This window comes from Natrix helvetica, assembly GCF_964273705.1.
Source record: "Natrix helvetica genome assembly, chromosome: Z".
Classification (NCBI taxonomy): domain Eukaryota; kingdom Metazoa; phylum Chordata; class Lepidosauria; order Squamata; family Natricidae; genus Natrix; species Natrix helvetica.
In genome coordinates this window covers 2036133-2060748 of record NC_138554.1, presented here as the reverse complement: position 1 = coordinate 2060748, position 24616 = coordinate 2036133, and the positions used below count along the sequence as shown (strand labels likewise).

General features: G+C 51.9%; 1 protein-coding gene across 1 annotated transcript in view; it reads right to left on the bottom strand.

The window, feature by feature from the left end:
• Positions 1-24616, bottom strand: part of LOC309381708 (lysine-specific demethylase 6B-like) — a gene marked incomplete at its 5' end in the record, with an annotated part of 35539 nt that overhangs the window by 8303 nt on the left and 2620 nt on the right. The window contains 13 exons of the mRNA XM_081932995.1: positions 1388-1575; positions 1808-1922; positions 2886-3034; positions 4356-4427; positions 5354-5418; positions 5574-5779; positions 6141-6246; positions 14512-14638; positions 15721-17672; positions 19133-19471; positions 21154-21303; positions 21603-21770; positions 23897-23992. Of these exons, the coding sequence (XP_081789121.1) occupies positions 1388-1575; positions 1808-1922; positions 2886-3034; positions 4356-4427; positions 5354-5418; positions 5574-5779; positions 6141-6246; positions 14512-14638; positions 15721-17672; positions 19133-19471; positions 21154-21303; positions 21603-21770; positions 23897-23992 (3733 nt within the window). The remainder of the gene's footprint in view (positions 1-1387; positions 1576-1807; positions 1923-2885; positions 3035-4355; positions 4428-5353; positions 5419-5573; positions 5780-6140; positions 6247-14511; positions 14639-15720; positions 17673-19132; positions 19472-21153; positions 21304-21602; positions 21771-23896; positions 23993-24616) is intronic.

The window sequence follows — 24616 nt, the reverse complement described above, 5'->3', positions numbered from 1 at the left end:
TCTATTGTGGGGAAATGGGAGGGAGGATGGTACGGAGTTAGACGATATGTAGTCATAACAAAATTCTTTCTAGAAAACCAAGGTCATCCTTTGTCTCTGCATCTCTGCACCTGACCGGAACTGGATGGGTGGAAGTTGCCAACATGGCAGTGGGAGATTGGACCATGGGATGGACTTTGTGGATGAGGGGGCAAGATCTTGAACTTTCAACTGGGTGGGGAAAACCGGGAAGCTTTCAGATTCAGGTTTTCCCCGATGTGCCAACATGGCTCTCTTAATAAATTGGAACTTTGAGCAATACTTTGCCTTGGACTTGGATGCTATTTGGAACCCTGACAATGGAGCTGGCAGAGAGAGAGAGAGACAGAGAGAGAGGCAGAGACTGGGCCATCTGTCAGCCCTCAGATTGAGAGTCAACAGCCCCCAGGTCTGGAGGTGGCTGATGAGAAAGAGGAGGAACAGCTGGGTCCAGTGCCTGCTATGCAGAAAGCAGAGGAGAGGAGAACAGCGGAAATCTATGGGCCGGTCCTCGGGACCGAAGAGCCACCATTGCTAGCGAAGCCCCACCCTAGCTCTGGGGATAAAAGGCAAGGGTCAGAGATGAATAGATGTGGCAGAGGAGAGGAGAGCAGTTGAAATCTATGGGCTGGTCCTCGGGACGAAAGAGCCACTACTGCTAGCGAAGCCCCACCCTAGCTCTGCGGATAAAAAGCAGGGGGCGCAGATGAATAAGTGTGGCAGACAGACTTGTTAGCCTGCGGTGAGAACCTTTTTTGCCAAGGCTGCCGGCACTAATAATAAAGGAATCTTTGGGTTCAGAAGGCTTGTCATGTTCGGGGCACTGGGTCAGAATAGGGTCACGTCCAGTTTTGAGCGGCAGACTTTTAAGAACGAATCCGCCAAATTAAATTTAAATTAAAGGGGCCGAGGGTTCAAACACAGCGCTCTAAAAGGTGTGGTCACAAGGACGGAGGAATGGACCTCTATTCTCCGTTGGCCCAGAGCGTAGGGTCATCTCCGTTGGGTTGAAATGACAAAAAATGGAAGTTCTCTCAAGAGGAACATCCTGAATGTTTGATCTATCACAGTCCGTGGAACAAACTGTCTCACAATGTGTTGAGTTCTCCTTCGTTGAAGGCCATCACGTTCCAACCAAGGCTGGATGATCACCTACCAAAGATGTTCTACTAAAATGGATCCAGCACTGAGGAGCACTCGATCTTCTAAAGTCCCATGAGATCTACCAGGCACTTGGAAGGTGGGAAGATGGCCAGCTTCTAAGGCCTGTAAGGGCCAAAGCTATTCCAAAAACCGGTCAACCTTCTCCTTCGGAGTCCGCTACGGACCGTATAACATCTTCCTTCTCCAGCCCCGTCCCACATCCTACCTGTCAGGGGACCGACGTTCCACGCAATGTTGTTGCACCATCCCGTGGCCTGCACCCAGTGCACCGTCCCGGCGTTGATCCACACCAGGTCTCCAGGACGCTGGATGAAGCGGTAGACGGGGATGTTGGACTGGTAGAGGTCTTCTAGGATGGGCCACCAGGAGCCGGTGAGATAATCTACCCCATGCCTACAAGAAAACCCAGGTTGAGGCCGTTGGGCAGAAGATACAAGAGTCCCGAAGACCACAACTTGACCCTCACATACGCCAAACCGTGGCCCATGCTCAGGACCTCCACTGAGATGGTTCCTCTCCACTTGCTGCTCCTTCAACTGTCCTCAGAAGGTTCTTCTCTTGGCCAAGTTCCCCCTTGCCCCACGTCTGAGGAGATCCCTCCTGGAGATCCCCAAAGAAGTCCTACCTGTCACAGAAGGCACTGATGTTCTGCCAGTAATGTTCGTGGACAGCAAACCACTCGCAGTCCCCGGGTCCAATGTTGATGTTCACGGAGCAGAAGTTGTTGTTCTCCTGGTGACCTACAGAGGAGCCACGGGAGGAGAAGTTAGGAGCTCAGCCCAAGTCGAGACTCTTCAAGGCACCAAGAGATCCTCAGAAGATCTCATCCAGGGGTCTCCAAACCTGCCCAACTTTTAAGACTTGTGGACTTCAACTTCCAGAATTCCTCAGCCAGGAATGAGGAATTCTGGGAGATGGGAGTCCACAAGTCTTAAAAGGGGCCAAATTTGGAGACCCTTCTTCTGGTTCTTAGCCACCAACAAGGATGCCCAGTTTCAGACTAACCCAGCATCCCTCCTGTCCATCAACCTGTTCCCATAAGCAGGACCTAAGAGTCTTTCTCTGCCTCCCTCCATAGGTGGGATTCAAAGGTAGATTCTTCTGAGATCTGGAGGTTCCACCTCCATGTTCTGTTTTGTTCTCCTAGCTAGGGGCCGGATACCTTAAACACTCAAAGAGCCGCAAAGGTCCTAACCGGAAGCCCCCCGTTCAATTTTGGAGCCCACCGGAATTCTACTTCCCCCACCATAGAGTCTCCTCCTAGCATGGCGTCATTTTTCTTCTGCTGACTGGAAGTCTGGTTTCCCCACCATAGAGTCTCCTCCTAGCATGGCGTCTTTTTTCTTCTGCTGACTGGAATTCTACTTCCCCCCACCATAGAGTATCCTCCTAGCATGGCGTCATTTTTCTTCTGCTGACTGGAATTCTACTTCCCCCACCATAGAGTCTCTTCCTAGCATGGCGTCATTTTTCTTCTGCTGACTGGAAGTCTGGTTTCCCCACCATAGAGTCTCCTCCTAGTTCGGCGTCCTTTTTCCTCTACCTGTCCTAACCGAAAGCCTTATCAATTGTGGAGCCGATCGGCGACAGGGAGCCGCAGCAGAGGAATGAAAGAGCCACATGCAGCTCCGGAGCCATCGGTTGCCGACTCCTAGCGGGAAAAAGAGCCCAATCCATTCATGCTCAGACCGGGCGGTTCTCACCTGGAGTACGGCTGCCAGGGACCTTCATGTAGAGTTGCACCGTGTTCATGCCCAGAATGGTATGGCCCACGTGGCTCAACATGTTCCCCGTCGACGTAACTCGCATGAAGGCAGGCAGCTTCAGCAATTCCTGGAGCTGCGGTTTCCATCTGTCCGAAAAACCAACAGGTCAGCCACGCTCAGAAGGGGCTGGGAGATCAACTAGCCTGACCACCCTTCGGTATAGAAATCCTCTAGGATTGCTCCTCAAAGTTACGACCGCAAGGGAGCTTTGCGCCAACAGTAGTTCAGTAGTCCTCGACTTACGTCCACAGCCAAACTCAAAATTTCGGTGGCTATGTGAGACGTCTGCTTGCCCCATTTTGCCACCTTCCTTGCCACAGTTGTTAAGCAAATTGCAGCAGTTGTTACATTAGTCACACGGTCGTTAAGCGAACCAGGCTTCCCCATTGACTTTGCTTGTCGGGAGGTTGCAACAGGGGATCATGTCACACACACACACACGGGACATCGCGACCATCATAAATACGAGTCCCTCTCCAAGCGTTTTGATCGCGTGACCACGGAGAGGTTGCAACGGTCGTAAGTGTGAAAAACTGTCAATAAACAAACTGTTGAAAGTCGAAGATTGCCTGTAAATTACCTGTGATTTTACGACGCTGTTTGCAGCCATTGTTAAGCCAGCGTGGTGACTCTAAGGGCAATCCCCCCCCACAGGTGTTAAGCAAATGTGATGGTCGTTAAATGAACCCATTGTTCGCTATTGTGTGGCTTTGCTGAAAACCGGAAGGACTGTAATTGTCACTGGTTTGCCAAGTCTCAGTCCCACGACCGTCGGAAGATCACACCCAGTCCCTTTTTCCAGGCAGGTTGCAACTTTGGACAGTCACTAAGTGACTCATCATAAGTCGAGGACTATTTGTACTACTGAACATGGGGCTTGGAATTCCGAGAACATCGCTGCCCCTCCTAGCCAGGAATTATGGAATTGAAGTCCAACAGGACTTAAAGGGGCCCTAATTGTCCATTTCTCTCCTTTTAAGTCTTTTAAACTGCACCGATGAGTTCTGGCCACCAGGAGGCAGCCTATCCCCCCCGGAGCCCTTTCTTTCTGGAATTCTCATGCATCGCCACCAGGGGGCAACAGCGAGCGACAACAACAGAGCTCTGCCACGGGATTGGGGAAGGGATGGCTGGTCCCCCAGTTCCATGAGCGGCCACCAGGCGGCCGCAAAGATCTGGGACGAAGCCCGCTCTAGGAAACGAAACCGTTTTGCCTGCAGTGACAGGTCTCAACCGGAAGGGGGCAGCCCAAAACAAGAAGATTCTAGCCCCCAAATTCTCTGCTTGCTGTAGCTTTGCAAACACCCACAGCAGGAAATGGAAAATCGGGGAGGGGGGTGGGAGGAAAGTGAGGGGTGGGGAGAAAAGGGGCCCACGGAACTCCGTCCTCCCTCCCTCAATCCTCACCGCTTGGCGTCCGAGAGGTCGATGTTGGTCCCAAACTTGATTATTTGGTGCGGCTTCTGATCCGGGTTGCTGCTAACGGAAAGGAAAAATTGAGGACGGGAAGCCGCGATGACCCGTTTCCTCCCAGATGGAGAACGCATTAATGCCCCAATTCTGCCCCCCCCCAGCAAAGAGGACAATGTGAGCCCCCCCCGCCAGCATCCTGTGCATCCCTGGGCCCGACGTGACCTCCCTCCCTCCCTTGTTCCTCCCTTCCTCTCTTTTATTCGCCATTATGCGCCGTTTCTCGAAACAAAACCCTCCCGAATCCAAACTATACGGGTAGTCCTCAACCTATGACCACCATAAAACCTAACGTTTCCCCGAGAGCGTCGTTAAAGTGAATTTGGAACCCTTTGAAAGAGCGCGTCCTTGCCATGGAGGCGAAGTTAATCGCCGCCTTCTTCAGCGAGTAAAAATATGGGCGTTAAGTGAACTGGGCTTCCTCGCTGACGCAGCTCGTCAGAAGGTCGCCGCGAGGGGAAGCCAGGATCTCGCGATCGTCATAAAGACGAGTCGGTTGCCAAATGGGCTTCATTTTGATGACGTGGCCGTGGGGGTGGGGGGAGTGAAAAATGGTCATGTCACATTTTTTTCCGGTGCTGTGGTAACTTTGAATGGTCACTAAATGAATGGTCGTAAGTTTGAGGACAACCTGTAATGGATCAAAAGAAGCACTGATGATGCTACCTAGTTGGGTGATGAGATGTCTGGGAGAAAACAACTAAGCTCAGAGACCAACAAGGACCCCACTGTCCTCCTCCTCCTCCCGCTTGCAAATCTCCCTCCCTTCTAGCACTGATGATGTTCCCTAGTTGGGTCGTGAAACATCTGCAATTAAACCACCAAGTTCAGGGAGCACTAAGAACGTCTCATTTCAACTCTGAGGTAAAATTATTCTCCTCTATCGAGTAAAACAAAAGTCACCCGATGAGCAGGCAGAGGCAGGGGTACTCTACCTGGGCGGTGTCTCTGTGGTGCTATCCGGCTCCTCGGTCTCCTCATCATCGGTCTCTTTGTCCTCCTGCCTCAACAGAGAGAGAAGTCAAAATGGAGACCTTCCCGCCGAGAGTTAAGCGAGGGCCTTCGGCGTGCGGCCCTCGCGGGGCAGGGAATCTATTGGGTCTGGTCCACGCAAGGGGCGGGACAGGACGGAGAGACCAAGGTTGGCAATCTCACCTGAAGCGACTCCTGGAACGAAGCCGCTTGGTACTGGGCATACTTGGCGATGGTGGTGTGCGAACGGCTGCTCTCGCACGGCCAAACTTGCTTGGTGCCTGAGAGGTCCCAGTTCTCGTCGGACGGCTGCTGCACCTGCGTGCGGACTTCCACCGCGTGTTCGCCGCTCGCCTCCACTAGCGTCTTCGTGCTGAACAGCCCCAGGTCTGCGGGCGAGGGGAAGCAGTCAAGTAACCGGACGCTGGAGAACCTCACTATACACACACACCAAAGGTGTGTTGCGAGTTCCCCTTGGCCCGACACTCCTCGTTCCATCCCCCCGTTTGGAAAGGCGAACGTCTACAATCAAAGTTGGCTTCCTCTCCACCCAGATCGACTTCCTAAGGAACTACAAAGATCCTCGGCCATTCTCCAAATCGGGAGGAAAAACATCTTTTGTCAACTCGCAAAGAATTCCTGGCCTGCTCTTGATTGGGCCCTAAATTACACGGGGTCAGAGCTGGCTTCACTTGGGTACGGGCCGACATGTTGTTCCTAATAAATGATTGGATTCAGAGTCATACTCACTGAGTCGAAGAGATCCGGCCAGGCCACGGATGACGGTGATGGGATTCTTGGGATCGGTGCAGAACTGCAGCAAGACGGGAGAGAAAGCATCCCGCTTGCTCTCCAACTGGAGAAGAAGGAGGAGACCGTCAGAGGACCCCGGGCCAGTCTGGATCCCCCCACCCATCTCCTCCAAGCACAAAGCACCCACCAATCTTTAAAAAACAATCAGAACGATTTCGGTTGCCCTCCCGAGTGTCTTGGATTGCGCCTCCTAAAATCCCCAGCGGCGGGGGAAATCCCCGTTCGGCAGACTAGCATTAAGGACACAGCTTATCCTCGACTTACGACCGCGGCAAAATTTCTGTGGCGACGCAAGGCAGTGAAGCGAGTTGTGCCCAATTTTCTTTCGCCGTGCTGGCTAACTGAATCGCAGTCGTTAAGCAAATCGGGCAGCCGTTAAGCAAATCAGGCTTCCCTCGTTAATTTTGCTTGTCGGAAGCCAGCAGGGAAGGTCGAAAAGGGTGACTCCGGGATGCTGCAGCCGTCATAAACACACACCAGTTGTGAAACGCCCAAATTTTGATTGATTAGTAACTGTGTGGATGCCGCAATAATCATAAGAGTAAGGACCGGCCGTAAATCACATTTTTAGTGCCGTTGTAACTTTGAATGGTCGTAAGTTGAGGACTGCATGTAATTAGAATACCAAGTAGGAAAAGGCCTAACTGATATTTATTTGGGTCCATACCTACGAAGATGCTACTAAATTATACCGGCCTAATGCCCATACGAAGGTGGATATGCATGTCCCAGGATAACGTTTTTCAGGATACAATCTGGGTCGGTCACCGGGACGAGAGTTTTCGGACAAGTGCTGGAGACCATCTTCAGGGAACTTCTACCTAGCGGAGTGTGCGCTTTTCTGAGTGTGGTATTTATGTGGTGCGCGTCGTATGTGGCTTTTTAGATGTTGTCAATAGCTGGCCCTTGCCTTCTGGGCTGGTGGTAAAGGAGCACTCCTGTTTGACTGACGAGGGGCCCGTTTCGCACATTTCAATCATTTTCCCTGGCTGTTTTTGTCCCTTCTCAGCCAACAATCTTAATAGCTGCGTCACTGAATGTATGTCCTTATTCATTGCAACGCGAGGCTAACAATGAGTTCAGGTCTCCTGGTCTGACTGCTCGCTTGTTGCAGTCTGGTGGTTAGCTTACTCCCCATCTGTCCTACGTAACACATACAACAAGCCGCCACATAAATACCACACACGAAACAGCACACACACTGTACGTGTTACATGTTCCCCAAAACAACCAGGGAAGTGATTAGCAGTGTGTGCGCGCTGTTCCATGTGTGGTATTTATGTGGCGCCTGTTGTATGTTGTCATGCAGGACAGACAGGTAGTAAGCTAACCGCCAGACTGCAAGAACACAAGCGAGCGGTCAGACGAGAACACCTGATCTCATTGGTAGCCTTGTGTTGCAATGAACAAGGACAAACATTCAATGATGCAGTTACTAAGATTGTTGGCCGAGCAGGGACAAAAACAGCCAGGGAAAATGATTGCAACCTGGGAAACGGGCTCTTTGTCAGTCAACAGGAGTGCTCATTTACCACCAGCTTAGAAGGTGCCAACCGCCAACAACTTAAAAGCCAGCCCTTGACACCGCAATCACCATCTAAAAAGCCACGCGCAACGGGCATCGCATAAATACCACGCACCAAACAGTGCACGCTCCGTTCGACGGAAGTTCCCCGAGGATGGCCTCCAGCACGACTCCGAAAGCTCGAAAGGCAAAACCTCCGGTCCTGGTGACCGACCCAGATTGGACCCTTACAAGCCTAGCGCACGACCACAGGTTCCCAGTTGGGGCCACTGGGCCCCTCTGCTCCAAATCCCCCCGTTTGAGGCTGGTGAGCCCATTCTAATTTGCGTCCAATCCCTCCTTTTCAACCAGCGACTGCCCCCCTAGAGAGAATCAAGGATATCCAAGGCTGTTTTCCAGTTTAAAAGGGTCCCCAAATCCAGGCCTGATCCTCTCTCTTGAAATGCAGGCGTCGGACTTCGCCAAGGCGCGTAAAATTCAAGACGGACAGGCGTGTTGCCGAAGAAAATTCCGAGATTTTTTTTTTAATCGCGACTCGCGTCCCGGCTTGGCTCATCATCGTAGGACAGCCGTAGTCCCATCGCATCGCCAAAGACGGTCCAGAGAGGCTCCCAAGAGTACAATGACGGGATTTTTTTTAAAAAACAAAATCCAAATGGAGAAACGACACCTCGGTTCCGAGTTCGAAAGGGGACAAGCGGACGGCGGGGGTGCAAAACGGGTCCATAAATCCAGACGGAGGGGTGGGGGTGGAGGGGAGGGAAGAGATGCCTTCATCCTATAAAACTGGGCCAACATCCGTTCCTTTCGTCTTGCTCCCGAGGAAAAAAAAACGGAAAGGAGACCACTAGGAGTTGAGGATCATTTGCCATGAAGCGCAAGATAAACCGGAGGAAGAGAGCGGCGGTGAGGGGGAAAAAGTGTCTTTCTTGGCGACGGGATTCTCCTCTGCACATCCCCCATGCCAGTGGCAGTCAAGTACATCAGTCAGAGTTCTGGGGCTGCGTTTTGTTCGTTCTCAGGAGCTAGGAGCCGCGCGGGGATCTTCTGGGACGCCGGACTGAGCTAAGAGCACGCAGAAGGCGGTTAGGCTTAAGAGGACAAGGAAGAGGTCTTGTGGAATGGCACCAAATTAATTGAAATTAAGAGAAAAAAAGAAGAAGAGAAGGAAAAAAAAATAAAGATGAGAATGAATTGTGTGGGAGGGGGGGGAGTGAAGGAAAGGAAGAAAATATCAGAGCCTCTTCACGAGGGTGGACAATCGTGGCTTGGCCAGGAATGGTAGCTAAGAACAAACCTTCTTTCCACATTCGAGATTCCAGGTGGGATGGGGGGGGGGAACGGGAAATAAAGGGGAGCACCGGCCAAATTGGGGGGGGGGGGGGCATTAATACTAACCTAGAAGAGAAGCAACCTGGAATTAAGGAGGGATTTCCTGACAGTCAGGACAATTCACCAGTGGAACAGCTTGCCACCAGAAGTTGTGGGGGCTTCCTCATTGGAGGCTTTCAAGAAGAGACTGGACAACTGTTTGACTGAAAGGGTACAGTGTTTCCTATTTGGGCAGGGGGCTGGACTAGAAGACCTCCAAGGTCCCTCCCAACTGTTGTTCTGTATTCTGAGCAGGGGGCTGGACTAGAAGACCTCCAAGGTCCTTTCCAACTGTTGTTCTGTATTCTGAGCAGGGGGCTGGACTAGAAGACCTCCAAGGTCCCTTCCAACTCAGTTGTTTTGTTATTCTGAGCAGGGGGCTGGACTAGAAGACCTCCAAGGTCCCTTCCAACTCTGTTATTCTGTATTCTGAGCAGGGGGCTGGACTAGAAGACCTCCAAGGTCCCTTCCAACTGTTGTTCTGTATTCTGAGCAGGGGGCTGGACTAGAAGACCTCCAAGGTCCCTTCCAACTGTTGTTCTGTATTCTGAGCAGGGGGCTGGACTAGAAGACCTCCAAGGTCCCTTCCAACTCAGTTGTTTTGTTATTCTGAGCAGGGGGCTGGACTAGAAGACCTCCAAGGTCCCTTCCAACTCTGTTATTCTGTATTCTGAGCAGGGGGCTGGACTAGAAGACCTCCAAGGTCCCTTCCAACTGTTGTTCTGTATTCTGAGCAGGGGGCTGGACTAGAAGACCTCCAAGGTCCCTTCCAACTCTGTTATTCTGTATTCTGAGCAGGGGGCTGGACTAGAAGACCTCCAAGGTCCCTTCCAACAGTTGTTCTGTATTCTGAGCAGGGGGCTGGACTAGAAGACCTCCAAGGTCCCTTCCAACTGTTGTTCTGTATTCTGAGCAGGGGGCTGGACTAGAAGACCTCCAAGGTCCCTTCCAACTCAGTTGTTTTGTTATTCTGAGCAGGGGGCTGGACTAGAAGACCTCCAAGGTCCCTTCCACCTCTGTTATTCTGTATTCTGAGCAGGGGGCTGGACTAGAAGACCTCCAAGGTCCCTTCCAACTGTTGTTCTGTATTCTGAGCAGGGGGCTGGACTAGAAGACCTCCAAGGTCCCTTCCAACTCAGTTGTTTTGTTATTCTGAGCAGGGGGCTGGACTAGAAGACCTCCAAGGTCCCTTCCAACTCAGTTGTTTTGTTATTCTGCCCTGGCCCTCTTGCTTCATCCTTTCCCAGTCAACCCATCATCCTCCACCCTCAACCACAGAGGCATGTTTCACTTGAGGAAGGCTCCCGAGCATTATGCCCATCTGGAGAGACCTTTGCCAAGAATCCTGCCAGGTTTTACCCGGCTGGCAAACCAGCCCAGGCTCTGCTCTTCCTCTTATGCCAAGAGGAGGCATAGAGAGTGCGCAATGCCACACAAGGAAGAGTGTGTATTTGTGTGTGTGTGTGTGTGTGTGTGACTAATTCTTACAAAAGCCGGGCCCTGCCTGGAAAGGAAGGAAGCTGTCAAAAGTGCCCCACAATAGAGCTTCCTTCCTTCCTTTTTCTTTCTTTCTTTCTTTTTCTTTCTTCCTTCCTTTCCATTCTTTCTTTTTTGTCTTTCTTGTCTTTGTCTTTCCGTCTTGCTGTCTTTCCTTCTTTCTGTCTGTCTTTCCATCTTTCTTTCTGTCTTAGTCTTTCTGTCTTTCTTTCATTTCTTCCTTCCTTCCTCCCCCTTTCTTTCTTTCCTTCTTTCTTTAGTCTTTCTATCTTTCCTTGTCAATCTTTCTTTGTCTTTCTGCCTGTCTTTCATTTCTTTCTTTCTCCTTTCTTTCCTTCTTTTTTTCTCTGTCTTTCTGCCTTTGTTTCATTTCTTCCTTCCTTCCTCCCCCTCTTTCTTTCCTTCTTTCTTTCCTCTTTCTATCTTTCCTTGTCTTTCTTTCTTTGTCTTTCTGTCTTTCCATCTTTTTTTCTCTGTCTTTCTTTCATTTCTTTCTTCCTTCATTCCTGTCCCTTTCTTTCCTTCTTCCTTCTTTCTTTTTCTTTTCTTTCTTTCTATCTTTCCATCTTTCTTTCCCTGTCTGTTTTTCTTTCCATCTTTGTCTTTCTGCCTTTCTTTTCTGTCTCTTTTCTTCCTTCTTTCCTTCCTCCCCCCTTTCTTCTTTCTTTCTTTCTTTCTTTCTTTCTTTCTTTCTTTCTTTCTTTCCTTCCTTCCTTCCTTCCTTCCTCCCTCCCTCCCTCCCTCCCTCCCTCCTTCCTTCCTTCCTTCCTTCCTTCCTTCCTTCTTTCTAAAGAGGGAGACCGAGTCATCAGACAGGGTCCCTGAACCAGCAACCAGGAGAGCCAACGTCTCGGGGGGGGGGGGGGGGAGGAAGCCTCACAAACCCCTCTTGTTTGGCTTTTCAGGAGATGGGAGGTTTCCCCTGAATAGCAAACGGGAGACAAACTGAAGACGAAGGAAGCTGCGCAGAAGGGAAGGAAGACAAACGGCTTGGGGGGATCCCTCTGGGGGGGGGGATCAAAAGATTTCTCCTGGACGAGAGAGAAAATCTCAGGGCTCCAGGAAGGGAGATCTGGGGCAGCTGCACCCCTAGAAACAAAGTGCTAAGAGCCACAAAAACAGGATTTTTTTAGAAAGAAAGAAAGAAAGAAAGAAAGAAAGAAAGAAAGAAAGAAAGAAAGAAAGAAAGAAAGAAAGAAAGAAAGAAAGAAAGAAAGGGAGACCTAAGAACTTTTGGAGATGACCAGGAAATGCCACCCTAAGTTTTGTGCAAGCAGAAACGTTGCTTTAAAGGAAAAAGCAGCTTCCAACAATATAGAGACGGAGGTAAGAGAATTCCCAACATAGCACAGAATTCTGGGAATTACAGTGCACACAACACAGCACAGAATTGTGGGAGTTGAAGTCCATATAACTTAACAGAATTCTGGGAGTTGAAGCCTAATTATCTCAATCACGGAATTCTGGTAATTGAAGTCCATTCATGTTAATTACAGAATTCTGGGAGTTGAAGTTCATTTATCTTAAGCACAGAATTCTGGGAGCCGAAGTCTCTCAATCACGGAATTCTGGGAGTTGAAGTCCATGCATCTTAAGCACAGACTTCTGGGAGTTGAAGTCTAATGATCTCAATCCCAGAATTCTGGGAGTTGAAGTTCATTTATCTTAAGCACAGAATTCTGGGAGCCGAAGTCTCTCAATCACGGAATTCTGGGAGTTGAAGTCCATGCATCTTAAGCACAGACTTCTGGGAGTTGAAGTCTAATGATCTCAATCCCAGAATTCTGGGAGTTGAAGTTCATTTATCTTAAGCACAGAATTCTGGGAGCCGAAGTCTCTCAATCACGGAATTCTGGGAGTTGAAGTCCATGCATCTTAAGCACAGACTTCTGGGAGTTGAAGTCTAATGATCTCAATCCCAGAATTCTGGGAGTTGAAGTTCATTTATCTTAAGCACAGAATTCTGGGAGCCGAAGTCTCTCAATCACGGAATTCTGGGAGTTGAAGTCCATGCATCTTAAGCACAGACTTCTGGGAGTTGAAGTCTAATGATCTCAATCCCAGAATTCTGGGAGTTGAAGTTCATTTATCTTAAGCACAGAATTCTGGGAGCCGAAGTCTCTCAATCACGGAATTCTGGGAGTTGAAGTCCATGCATCTTAAGCACAGACTTCTGGGAGTTGAAGTCTAATGATCTCAATCCCAGAATTCTGGGAGTTGAAGTTCATTTATCTTAAGCACAGAATTCTGGGAGCCGAAGTCTCTCAATCACGGAATTCTGGGAGTTGAAGTCCATGCATCTTAAGCACAGACTTCTGGGAGTTGAAGTCTAATGATCTCAATCACAGAATTCTAGGAGTTGAAGTCCATGCATCTTAAGAGTTGCTAAACTTGAGAAATACTGCTATAATAGTTCCGAACTTATTCTCACCGGTTCCAGAGAGTCAGACTAGGCCAAATGAGATGAGATTTCAATAGATTTTAAGAAGGACGTGCGGACAGGAAGAGCTGTCAATCAGAGGAACTGATTTGACACAGAGCCATTCCTTTCCCTTCGCTGGAGGTTTTCAAACTGAGGCTCCACAGTCATTTAGCGTAACGGCGTGGCTGCTGCCAATCCTGCGGTCTAACGGGAGTTGGGGCTGGATGACCACTTAAGGGCCCTTTTCAGCACGATGATCTCGTGGCTGTCTATCTAAGTTTTTTTTATTTTTCCTCCCCACCTCTAGTTTTCCCAACTGGGCCAAGAATCAAGAAATGAATTCTGGTTTGGAAGAATCAGAAAGGAGGAAATAAAAAGAAAGAAAGAAAAACGGAAATCAGAACGAAATAGGACAGGGCTGAGAAAGAAACCCAGGAACGAAGGTGAGATGGATGATGGCGTGAGGCGATCCACTCAAGAACAGGAGACGGAGAGCAATCAACGTGGTTTTTCTTCCAAAAATCTGATGAGTGCACTGAAGTTTTCCTAGTTAGCATCTGACTCAATGCTCCTCCATATTTAGCCGCTTTAAGACGCGTGGACTTCAACTCCCAGAATTCCCCAGCCAGCCGCATAGGGTAACTTTCTGAATAGACGGTGGGTATGCAGGAAGCGTAATATATCTTTGACTTTGGCAAAGTGAGGGGAAAAGAAGAGCTGGCTGGGGAATTCTGGGAGTTGAAGTCCACACGTCTTAAATGCAGAGTCTCCAACCTGGGCCACTTTAAGACGTGTGGACTTCAACTCCCAGAATCCCCTAGCCAGTAACTTTCTTAATAGACGGTGGGTATGCAATAAGCGTAATATATCTTGACTTCAGCAAAGTGAAGAAAAAAAAGAGCTGGCTGGGGGATTCTGGGAGTTGAAGTCCACCCCTCTTTAAGTGGCTAAAAATCAAGAAACACTGATTTTGCTTCATTCATTTCGTGGATTGGGCTGGAGACCCCCGGGTCAAACGACCCAGCATCCTAACGTACCCCCGCCCCCAATCTCCAGAGTCCATGATTCTTTCATTTTTGGGGGGTTGGGGAGCCATTTTGTTTGCCTGCCCCCTCTGCCCCAAAATGAAGGACCCAAATCCCCGTGCACACGGAGTAATGAACGACGACCACTGTCGCCTTCTTAAGTCGGGTTTTCTCCCCCTCCCTCATTTCACGGCCTTCCTCTCTGCCCGTTGGGGCTCTCGAACGTCTGCCAGGAAAGACCTGCCCCTCTCTTTCTTTAAAAAAGATCGACCTCTTCAGCCATGAGGGCTAGAAACTTTGCAGTTGTTTTGATCGGTACTTTAAAAGCACCGCCAGTAGGCCCAGTTTGCGTACTAAGAGGCCCTAAGACCCCTGATTTTTACACACAAAACCCCCTCAAGACAGTTTGTGGACATCCCCCTCCTCACTTAGAGCCCTCTCCAGCTACCCCCCAAAACGGACACTCACATAGATGCTTGGCGTTGGTGGGTTGAGTTTATCCCGGGGCAGCTTTTCGTCCATGTTGATCTGCGGCTTAACGGAGTGACTTTGGGATAAATACGATTCCTTAAATTTCCCTTTCACCTTGGCGTGCCTGGACAGAGCGCAGGGGGGGGGGGGGGGAGAGAGAAGAGGAGACGATATGAGCATGGATAAAAGCTGCGTAAAATCTCCTTTCTCGGTACAGGAAGTCCTCGATTTACGACCACAATCATGCCCAACATTTCTGCTGCTAAGGGGGACACTTTCTTCAGTGAGTTTTGCCCTGTTTTACGACCTTTCCTCCCACGGTCGTTAAGTGAATCACCACGGTGGATAAGTTAGTCCGCTAGTCGTTGCCGATTGTAGTGGGGGGCGTGCACCCCTCTGTTTCAAGGCCGTTGAGCCGGCGCTGTCCGAGGGCGTTTCCGCAGTCGTGTGGCCAGCATGACATCACATAGTGCTGTTACTTGCCCACTGAAGTGGTACCTATTGATCTGCTTGCATTTACATGCTTTCAAACTACTAGGTGGAAAGTAGCTGGAGCGAGGAACACTCAACCCGTCGCGCAGAGCTCGGGACTCGAACCCAAGTACTAGCGTCTTAACCACTTAGCCACTGTGTCACCCCAATAATAAATAAAGGATTGACTTAGCAACCATGGCAAAAAAGGTCATAAAATTGGGCAGGACTCACTTAACAACTGTCTCACTTAGCAACAGAAATTCTGGTCCTAATTTGTGGTTGTAAGTCAGGGTTGTCAAACTCGATTTCATTGAGGGCCCCATCAGGGTTGTGTTTGACTTTGGGTGCGGGGTGTGTGCAGGTGGGTGTGGCCAGGATGGGCGTGGCCAGCTCGACATCACTCGTGTCGGGGGGGGGACCCTTTGGCCCCCGGAGCATTCTGCCAGCGAAAACGGAGCTCGGGAGGCTCACACGCGCCCCTCTCGAGCTCCATTTTCACTCGCAGAGAGTTGCAGGGAGGCGTCGCAGCAGAAAACGGACCTCAGTTAGGAACAGCACCGTGGCCCGGTCCTTTACTGTTTCGAGGGTGGCCTTGCGGGCCAGATCTCAGCACCCGACGGGGTGGATCCGGCCCACGGGCCTTGAGTTTGACACCCCTGATGTAAGTTGAAGGCTACTCAGTGGATCTGCATTTTGTATCGAGCAACTGGGAATTCCTTGGAGGAAACTCACTTGCTGGCCCTCACGACCTCCGCGGCCGAGTGGTTGATGGTGACCTCGCTCAGGGGGATGCGTCGCTCCTCGACTTCGGAGGCGATGAAAGTCTCCTTGTCCCCGCTCTCTACCTTGATCAGCCGGATCTTCAGCTCCTTGGGGGGACCCTCCGTGAAGGAGCGCAGCTTCAGCAGGTCGGCCGAGCACACCATGGTGGACATTGAGCCCACCGGGCCTTCTTCCTTCTTGACCGGAGACCTCCGCTCGGGTGGAGGCGGTGGGGGTGGCGGTGGGGGCTTGGCCCCGTTCTCCCGGGCTTGGCCCTCGGCGCTCTGCACGTCCAAACTGCCCAGGATCTGCCGGTTCTTAACCTTGCGAGCTTTACCGTCCCGGTGTCTCCGCGAGCCGTCACGGTTGGACCGACGGTGCCGGCGGTGTTCCATGTGTGGCTTACGGGATTCATCCTTGGGGCGTGGAGGGGTCGGTGGCGGGGGCGCTGGAGGCACAGTGGCCAGGAGAGGAGCGGGCGGAGGGGAGGCCGGGACAGGTGGGGGACTGACAGGAGGCGGGGGGCTCTTCTCCCGTCCTGCTCGTCCCACCAGGGTCTCGCAGGCGCGGCTGATCTCCTCCAACACTTCCGACTCGGACTTCACGGGCCGAGGGGTGGGCAGGGGTGGCGGCGTGCAGGCGCGTTCCTCCGTGGCACCGCCGGGGGCCCCAGCCCACGCTTGGCCTGAGGTAGTGAATTGGGGTAGGGGGCTCTGGCTCGCACCGGCTGGGGGGGAGATCTTAGCACCTGGGGGAGTTATCGGTTTGAGCCGATAGGAGTGTTTCTGCCCCTCCAGCACATTGGCCAAAGACTTGAGAAGGGACGGGGTGTTGTGGGGGGCGAACTTCGCCCCGCCGGAGCCTGCGCCAGCCATTGCTGGGGGACGCTGCTCTTCCGTGTCCCGCTTGCCGAAGCGATAGAGGCAAGGGGGCTCGGGGGGATCCTGCCCAGGTGGTTTGGGGTAATCGAAGGAACCAGCGGAGGCCGAGGGCAGCTTGGGCCTTGCCAGGGGAGGGGGGCTAGGGAGGAGGGCGGCAGGGGGTGGCGGCGGTGGAAAGCTCTCCTCCCGCTCTTCTTCCCCGCGGCGGATGGATTCGTCCAGCATTTTCATGATGTTGGCCAGCCCGTCCGGCAAAATCTTGGAGAACTCGGGGGGTTCCTCGAACTGATCTTCTAACGGAGGGCTGGCAAAGCCAAAGAGGCGGTCGGAGGATGCCTCCATGGCAGGGGGCACCCCTGGCGGCTCCGGCGTCTTTGGATACGAGGCCCGGGACGGTGGAGGCAGCGGGGGTGGTGGCGGTGGCGGTGGGGGCACCGGCAACGGAGGGGGGCTTTCTGGGGACCTGAAGGTTCCTGAGGTAATTGAGGGGCTCGGATTCCGGGGCCTGGCACCCCCGGATCCGTTCTCTTCCCGGCTGCTCTCGGAAAGCCAGAATTGGGGGGCCGGCGAAGGCTCGGGGCTGGCCGGCCCGGGAGTCTCCCCAGCCCCTTCATGGGGGCGGGAGAAGCTCCCTTGCTGACTGCTGGGCCCCGAATCCTGGAAGCCGCACCCCGAGTCGCAATTGGCCAAGGACGGAGGGTCGGCCCCGCAGGGTTCCCCGCCGCACCCGAAGAGGATGTCCCCCAGGGGGTCTTCGTCCTCGGCCTTGCCCTCCCCCGCTTTGTTCAGCCAGGGCAACGGAGGGGGAGGGGGAGGAGGGGGCGGGGCTGGGGGGCACTGGGGAGCTGAGGGAGGGGGTGGGGCAGCGGCTGGCGGCGGCCCAGCGAGGTTGGGAGGCGGGGGCTGCATGCGCGCACAGGGCAGGTTGCGGGGGGCGAGGCAAGGGGCGGGGCGGGAGGGCGGGGCCCGTTTGCGTCCACCGTTCTCCGACGTGGGACTGGACGACTCCATAGCGGGTGTTTGGTAATGATTAGAAGAAGCCTATGGGGGGGGGGAGAAGGGGGGGAGAAATAACATAAATAAAATCTCTCAAAAACTCTCCTTCCTTCCTTTCCTCCCTCCCCTCTCTCCTTCCTTCTTCCCTTCTCTTCTCCTTCCTTTCCCTTCCTCCCTCATTCCTTCCCTCCTTCCCGCTCTCCTCCCTCTCTTTACTACCTTTCCTTCCTTAAACCCTTGATTCTCTTCCGTCCTCCCTCCTTTCTCTCTTCCTTCTTCCCTCCCTCCTTCCTCCCTCTTTTCCTTCCTTCCTTTCCTTCCCTCTTTCCATTTTTTCTTTCCTTCCTCCCTCCCCTTCTCTTGTTCCTTCGTTCCTCCCTCCCTCCTTTCCTTCCTTCCTTCCATCACTCCCTTCTGACTTTCTCTTCCTCTTTTTCCTTCCTTTCCTCCCTCCCCTCTCTCCTTCCTTCTTCCCTTCTTTTCTCCTTCCTTCCCTTTCCTCTCTTCCCTCCTTCCCTTCCTCCCTCTTTCCTTCCTTAATCCCTTCTCTTCCTCCCTTCGTCCCTTCTCTCTTCCTTCTTCCCTCCCTCCTCTCTTCTTCCTTTCCTCTTTTCCTTCCTTTCCTTCCCTCCTTCCTTCTCTCTTTCCATCTTTTCTTTCCTTCCTCCCTCCCCTTCTCTTGTTCCTTCGTTCACCCCTCCCGCCCTCCTTCCCTCTTTCCTTCCTTCCTTCATCACTCCCTTCTCACTTTCTCTTCCTCTCTCCTTCCTTCCTTCCTTTCCTCCCTCCCTCCTCTTTCCTTCCTTCCTTCCTTCATCACTCCCTTCTCACTTTCTCTTCCTCTCTCCTTCCTTCCTTTCCTCCCTCCCTCCTCTTTCCTTCCTTCCTTCCTTCCTTCATCACTCCCTTCTCACTTTCTCTTCCTCTCTCCTTTCTTTCCTCCCTTCCTCCTCTCTTTCTTTCCTTCATCACTCCCTTCTCACTTTCTCTTCCTCCCTCCTTCCTTCCTTCCTTTCCTCTCCCTCCTCTTTCCTTCCTTCATCATTCCCTTCTCACTTTCTCTTCCTCTCTCCTTCCTTCCTTCCTCTCCCTCCCTCCTCTCTTTCCTTCCTTCCTTCCTTCATCAATCCCTTCTCACTTTCTCTTCCTCTCTCCTTCCTTCCTTCCTTTCCTCCCTCCCTCCTCTTTCCTTCCTTCATCATTCCCTTCTCACTTTCTCTTCCTCTCTCCTTCCTTCCTTCCTCTCCCTCCCTCCTCTCTCTTTCCTTCCTTCCTTCCTTCATCACTCCCTTCTCACTTTCTCTTCCTCCCTCCTTCCTTCCTTTCCTCCCTCCTCTCTCTTTCCTTCCTTCCTCACTCCCTTCTCACTTTCTCTTCCTCCTTCCTTCCTTCCTTCCTTCCTCTCCTCCCTCCCTCGGTCATCCCTACCCCCTTCCTCTTCAAGGACTCTGCCCAAACGGCCCACCGTGCCCAAGCGTTCCCTGAGTCTCCCCGGGGCCACTTACAAGGCTTTCCGAGGCCAGGGGCCCCCGTGAGGTGGTCTTGCTGCTGCTGCTGCTGCTGGTGGTGGTGGTGGGTCCTCCCGGGGTCGGGCGCGGGGCATAAGGCACGCAGGCGGACGTTGCTGGTGTGGTGGTGGACTCTGGACGCACCCGGGAGACTCGGCCGTCTCTAAGGTCACTTCCGTTGGGCCGGGCTGAGCAGCCGTGGGGCTCAAGGGGCGCGCGATGTGCTGGCGGTGTGCGGGGAGGGGGCGCCATGGCCGGCAGGCGGTGAGGAGGCGGGTGGGAGCTGTAGGCGGGTGACGGGTAGGGGAAAGGGTGAGCCACTGAATTCCTCTGCTCCTGGGGGAGGAAGAGAAAGACGGAGAGAGAAAGAAAGGGAGGGAGGGAGGGAGGGAGGGAGGAGGAAGGAAGGAAGGGAGGAAGGAAGGTAAAAGGGAAGGAAGGAAGGATGAAGGAAGGAAGGAGAAAGTGGGGGAGAAAGGAAGGAAGGGGGGTAGGAAGGAGAAAGGAAAGAAGGAAGGAGGAAGGAAGGAAGGAAGAAAGGAAGGTAGGAAGGAAGGGAGGAGAAAGGAAGGGAGGGACGGAGAAAGGAAGGGACGGAGGAAGGAAGAAAGGAAGGAAGGAGAAAGAAAGAAAGAAAGAAAGAAAGAAAGAAAGAAAGAAAGAAAGAAAAAGAAAGAAAGAAAGGAAGGAAGGAAGGAGAAAGGAAGGAAGGGAGGGAGGGAGGGAGGAGAAAGGGAGGGAGGAAAGAAGAAAGGAAGGAAGGAGAAATGAAGGGAGGGAGGAAGGAAGAAAGGAAGGAAGGAGAAAGGAAGGGAGGGAGGAAGGAAGAAAGGAAGGAAGGAGAAAGGAAGGAAGGAGAAAGAAAGAAAGAAAGAAAGAAAGAATGAAAGGAAGGATGAAGGAAGGAGAAAGTGGGGGAGAAAGGAAGGAAGAGGGAAGGGAGGTAGGAAGGAGAAAGGAAAGAAGGAAGGAGGAAGAAAGGAGAAAGGAAGGAAAGAAAAGGAAAGAAGGAAGGAGAAAGAAAGAAAGGAAGGAAGAAAACAATAAATAAATAAATTCAGGTGTTCTTGCTATTAAGATCCTTCTTGCAAGATGAAGCGATCTGGGCTGACCCCCCCCCCCAATCATTCCCCCCCCCAGCCCCAGCCCCCCTGGAATCGGGCCTTTGCAAATGCCAAGCCAAGCGGGCAGCCAGCAGCAGGCAGAGCAGGGAAGCTCCCCCCCCCCCCCCGTTCGCCTCCGCTGCCCACCCTCGCCCGGGGGGGGGGGGGGGGACACTAACAGTGGGTTACTAGATTGGGGGGGGGGGGGGGCTAATAGTGATGAAATGTATACAGCCGCCCATCCCACAAGAAGCCGGGACTCCGGGCCGTATACCTGGGAATACAAAGGACAGGGAGGAGGGACCCCCCCCGCCCTCCACAAGGACCCCCCCCATTTAAAACATTGGATTATCAGCTTTGTCATACTCTCCTTCCTCCATCCTTCCTCCCTTTTGTTCTTTCCTCTCTTCTTTCCTCCGTCTCTTTGTTCCTTCCTCCCCTCATCTTTTTTCCACCTCTCTCTCCTTCCTCCCTCCCTCCTTTTCTCCTTCCTTCCTTCCATCCCTTCTTCCCTTGCCCTTTTCCTTTCCTCTCTTCTTTGCTCCATCTCTCTCTCGTTTCTTCCTTCCTTCCCTCCCTTCTCCTTTTCCTTCCATTCATTCCCATCCATCTTTCTTCCCTTCCTCATGCCCTTTCTTCCATCCCTTCTTTTTCTATTTCTCCCTTTCCTTTTCTTTCTTCTTCCTTTCCTTTCCTCTCCTATTTTCCTTTCCCTTTTCTATCTTCCTTTCCTTTCTTCCCCTCCCTCCTTTTCTTCCTTCCTTCCTTCCTTCTTCTTCCCCTCTCTTTCATGCTCTCTCTCCCTTTCCTTCACTTTCTTCTTCCTCCCAATATCTGTCTCCCTCCCTCTCCCCCTCCTCCCTTCCCTCCTTCCGGGGTGGGTGGGGAGGCCTGGAAGTGGGGCGTCGGCCTTACTTGTCTCTCTGGGGCGGCCAAGTTCTTGCGCTCCTGGACCCAAGGGTCTCCATGCAGGGGGCTCCATAATCCAGGCTTGGGCAGCTGATAGTGGGGATTGCCGGGGGCTCCGGGACCGGAGAGGTGCTGGCCTCCCCCATTAACACCGTTCTGCTCCCCGGCAGGCATGGGCAGAAAGAGAGCAAGAGGAGTGGGTCACAGCCTCCAAATCCCCACCGCCTCCTCCTTCCCCCCTCCCAGCTGCCCCACATCCTTCCCCATCAAGGGGGGGGGGGGGGGGAAGGTCCCAGGAAGAGATGAATCTCACCTACAGAGCCATTTCTCCCTCGTCTTTCTTTTGAAAAAGCCAGCAGCCCCCCAAGCAGAAGGCGAAAGCAGCGGCCGCAGAGGAGGGAGGGAATGAAGCATGCGCAGAGTGCCAGCGGGAGGCGGGTGGGGGGCTTCTCTACCTGATCGGGACTGGTGCTGCGCCGTCTCTTCATGGGCGCCGGCATCTCTTCGCTGTGGCCCAGGTGGGCTGGATGCTGGACCGGCGGGATGGGCTGGACCACGGGGGGCTCCATGGGGGGGCCGGGCCTCTTGAGTTGGGGGTTGCGCTTCGCCGAGAAATTCCTTTTCTGGGGTGGGGGGGGGAAGGGGAAGGTGCGAGAGAGAGGGGATTGGACCTTGAAAATGGGCTTTTTCGGCTAACGAGACGACTCGCAAGGCCTTCCCGCAAAAACGGGGCATCTCGAGGGAAGATCTGGGACGCTTTTAAGAGGGGGGGACTTCAACTCCCAGAATCCCCACCCACCCACCCACCCAACCAGCCATCTTGACTGGGGGATTCTGGGAGTTGAAAGGTAATCTTAAAAGGTAAAAAAACAACATCGTTGTAGGACAGGGGTCTCCAAACTTAGTGATTTTTAAGGCGCGTGGACTTCAACTCCCAGAACTCCTCAGCCAGTCCAACTTTAGCAATTTTAAGGTGGGTGGACCTCAACTCCCAGAATCCCTCAGTTCAAGATGGCCAGCAGGGGAATTCTGGGAGTTGAAGTTCATGCAATTTAAAAGACACAGATTGAAAAATGCTGTTCTAGGAACAGGGGTGTCCAACCTTGGCTGCTCTTAGACTTGTGGACTTCAACTCCCAGAATCCCCCAGATCTTGATTGGGGGATTCTGGGAGTTGAAGTCCATACATCTTAGAAGGTAAAAAAAAACCAACACCATTGTAGAACTGGAGTCTCCAAACTCAGTGATTTTAAGACGCGTGGACTTCAACTCCCAGAATCCCTCAGGACAGCCATCTTGACCAGGGGATTCTGGGAGTTGAAGTTCATGCAATTTAAAATATACGCAGATTGAAAAATGCTGTTCTAGGACACGAGCATCAAACTTTGGCTGCTTTTAAGACTCGTGGACTTCAACTCCCAGAATCCCTCAGGCAGCCATCTTGACTGGGGGATTCTGGGAGTTGAAGTCCACACATCTAAAAAGGTTGAAAAACGCTGTTTTAGGAAGGGGGTTCTCCAAACATGTGGACTTCAACTCCCAGAATCCCCCATCCAGCCTCGGGGAAAGGAGGCAATAAACAAGGCGTCCAAGTTTTCCTCCTTGTTTCAAGGCCAAAAGATGTCCACAAAACTCATCCAGACCCAAGAGGTCCTCAACTTACAACCAGTCGTTTAGTGACTGTCTGAAGATACGATGGCACTGAAAAAAACTGACTTCCAAGGTCCCTTCCAACTCTGTTAATGACCGCTTTTCAGACTTACGACCGTTGCTGCCAGTCCCATGATCACAATTCAGATGCTTGGCAACCGACTCACACTTATGATGGTTGCAGTTTCACGGGGTCCTTTGATCGCCTTTTACGACCTTCGGACCAGCAAAGTCAACAGGGGAGCAGGATTCATTAAACAGCCGTGTGACTCACTTAACAATTGCAGGGATTCCCTTAACCACGGTGACAAGAAAGGTCGTAAAATGGGACAAAGCTCACTTAAAAGCCGCCTCATTTATCAACGGAAATTTTGGCCTCCGTCACGGTCGAGGACTATCCGTATTCCCGGACAATTTTGCCATTCCTTTATTTTTAGCAACGACGCAAAGGCAGCATTTTCAGAGTTGGAAGGGACCTTGGAGGTCATCTAGTCCAACCCCCCGCTCAGGCAGGAGACCCTGCACCATTTGACATAAATATGTAATATAATCACAATAGAGCCGGAAGGGACCTTGGAGGTCATCTAGTCGAAGCCCCTTTCCAAGCAGGAGTTCCCCCCCCTCAAACATCATTGATCTTGTCCAATCAGATACAGGGGAGTTTCAGCCATTTTCTTTGAATAAAAGATGCAGATTTTTTAAAAAACTCACGCAGGAGTCCTGGAAAAAACCCTCTTCCTCTTTTACATTCCTTCGTTAATATTCAGAAAAATATTAACTTTCCCCCAGAGAGGAGTTCTCAAAAAAATAAAAATGGAAACAGTGATTGACACGACAGACTGCGGAACGGAAGAAAATCGGTCCAAAACATTTCTTTTGAAAAGCTATCGAATGACTCATAGAATTTTTAAAAAGTAACAGAAACCCCCAAATATTCCTTCAGCTTAAGTAAGTCCCAAATGGCGCAAGTTTGGCCAACCAGCTTTGCCTGGATGAAAGGGTGACTTTGGAGGCGAATTAAGGTCCGGGGGTTAAGGGGGGGCACAGATGGAGCCCCCCGTTTGGTGGGGATTGGAGGTGAACATGGGACATCTTCTTACCTCAAGATGTAACAGGTTCCAGACTTGTTGCAAAGGGGGTAAAACCTTGTGCCGGTGATGAGATGACCCCCCCGAATGGAAATTCCACAGCTGAGCCTGAAAAAAAAAGGGGGGGGGAAGGGTAGGGGGAAGAGGAAGAAGGAGGGACGGAAACCACGTTAAAAAAGAAAAGTTAAAAGATTTTCTTCACAGAGTTTGGGGAAGGGTTTTTCTTGGGAAGAGTCGTCGTAATATCTCCTGGTGGTCACCCATCCAAACAAACCGACCAGGCCAGACTGTTCTTTACTTGGCTTTTTAATCTGGGGAAGGGGCTGATTTAAGAAAGAAACAGGTAGCCTTCTTTGCTTTGACCAATAATATTTATGGCAGTTTGGTGGAATGGTTAAGGCAGCAAATAGGAAACCGGGAAACGGTGAATTCTAGTTCTGTCCTAGGCACAAAAGCCAATTGGGTGACTTTGAGCCAAACACCAGGAGACTGGGAGTTCTAGTCACATTTTCGGCAAAAAAAGTCGATTGGGAGATCTTGGGCACCAGGAGACTGGGAGTTCTAGTCCCACCTTAGACATCAAAGTTGGCTGAATCACTTTGGGCCAATCACCAGGAGATGGTGAGTTCCAGTTCCATGTTACACATAAAAGCCAGCTGGGTGACTTGGGCTAATCACCAGGAGATAGTGAGTTCTAGTACCGCCCTAGGCATAAAAGCCGGCCGGGTTGTT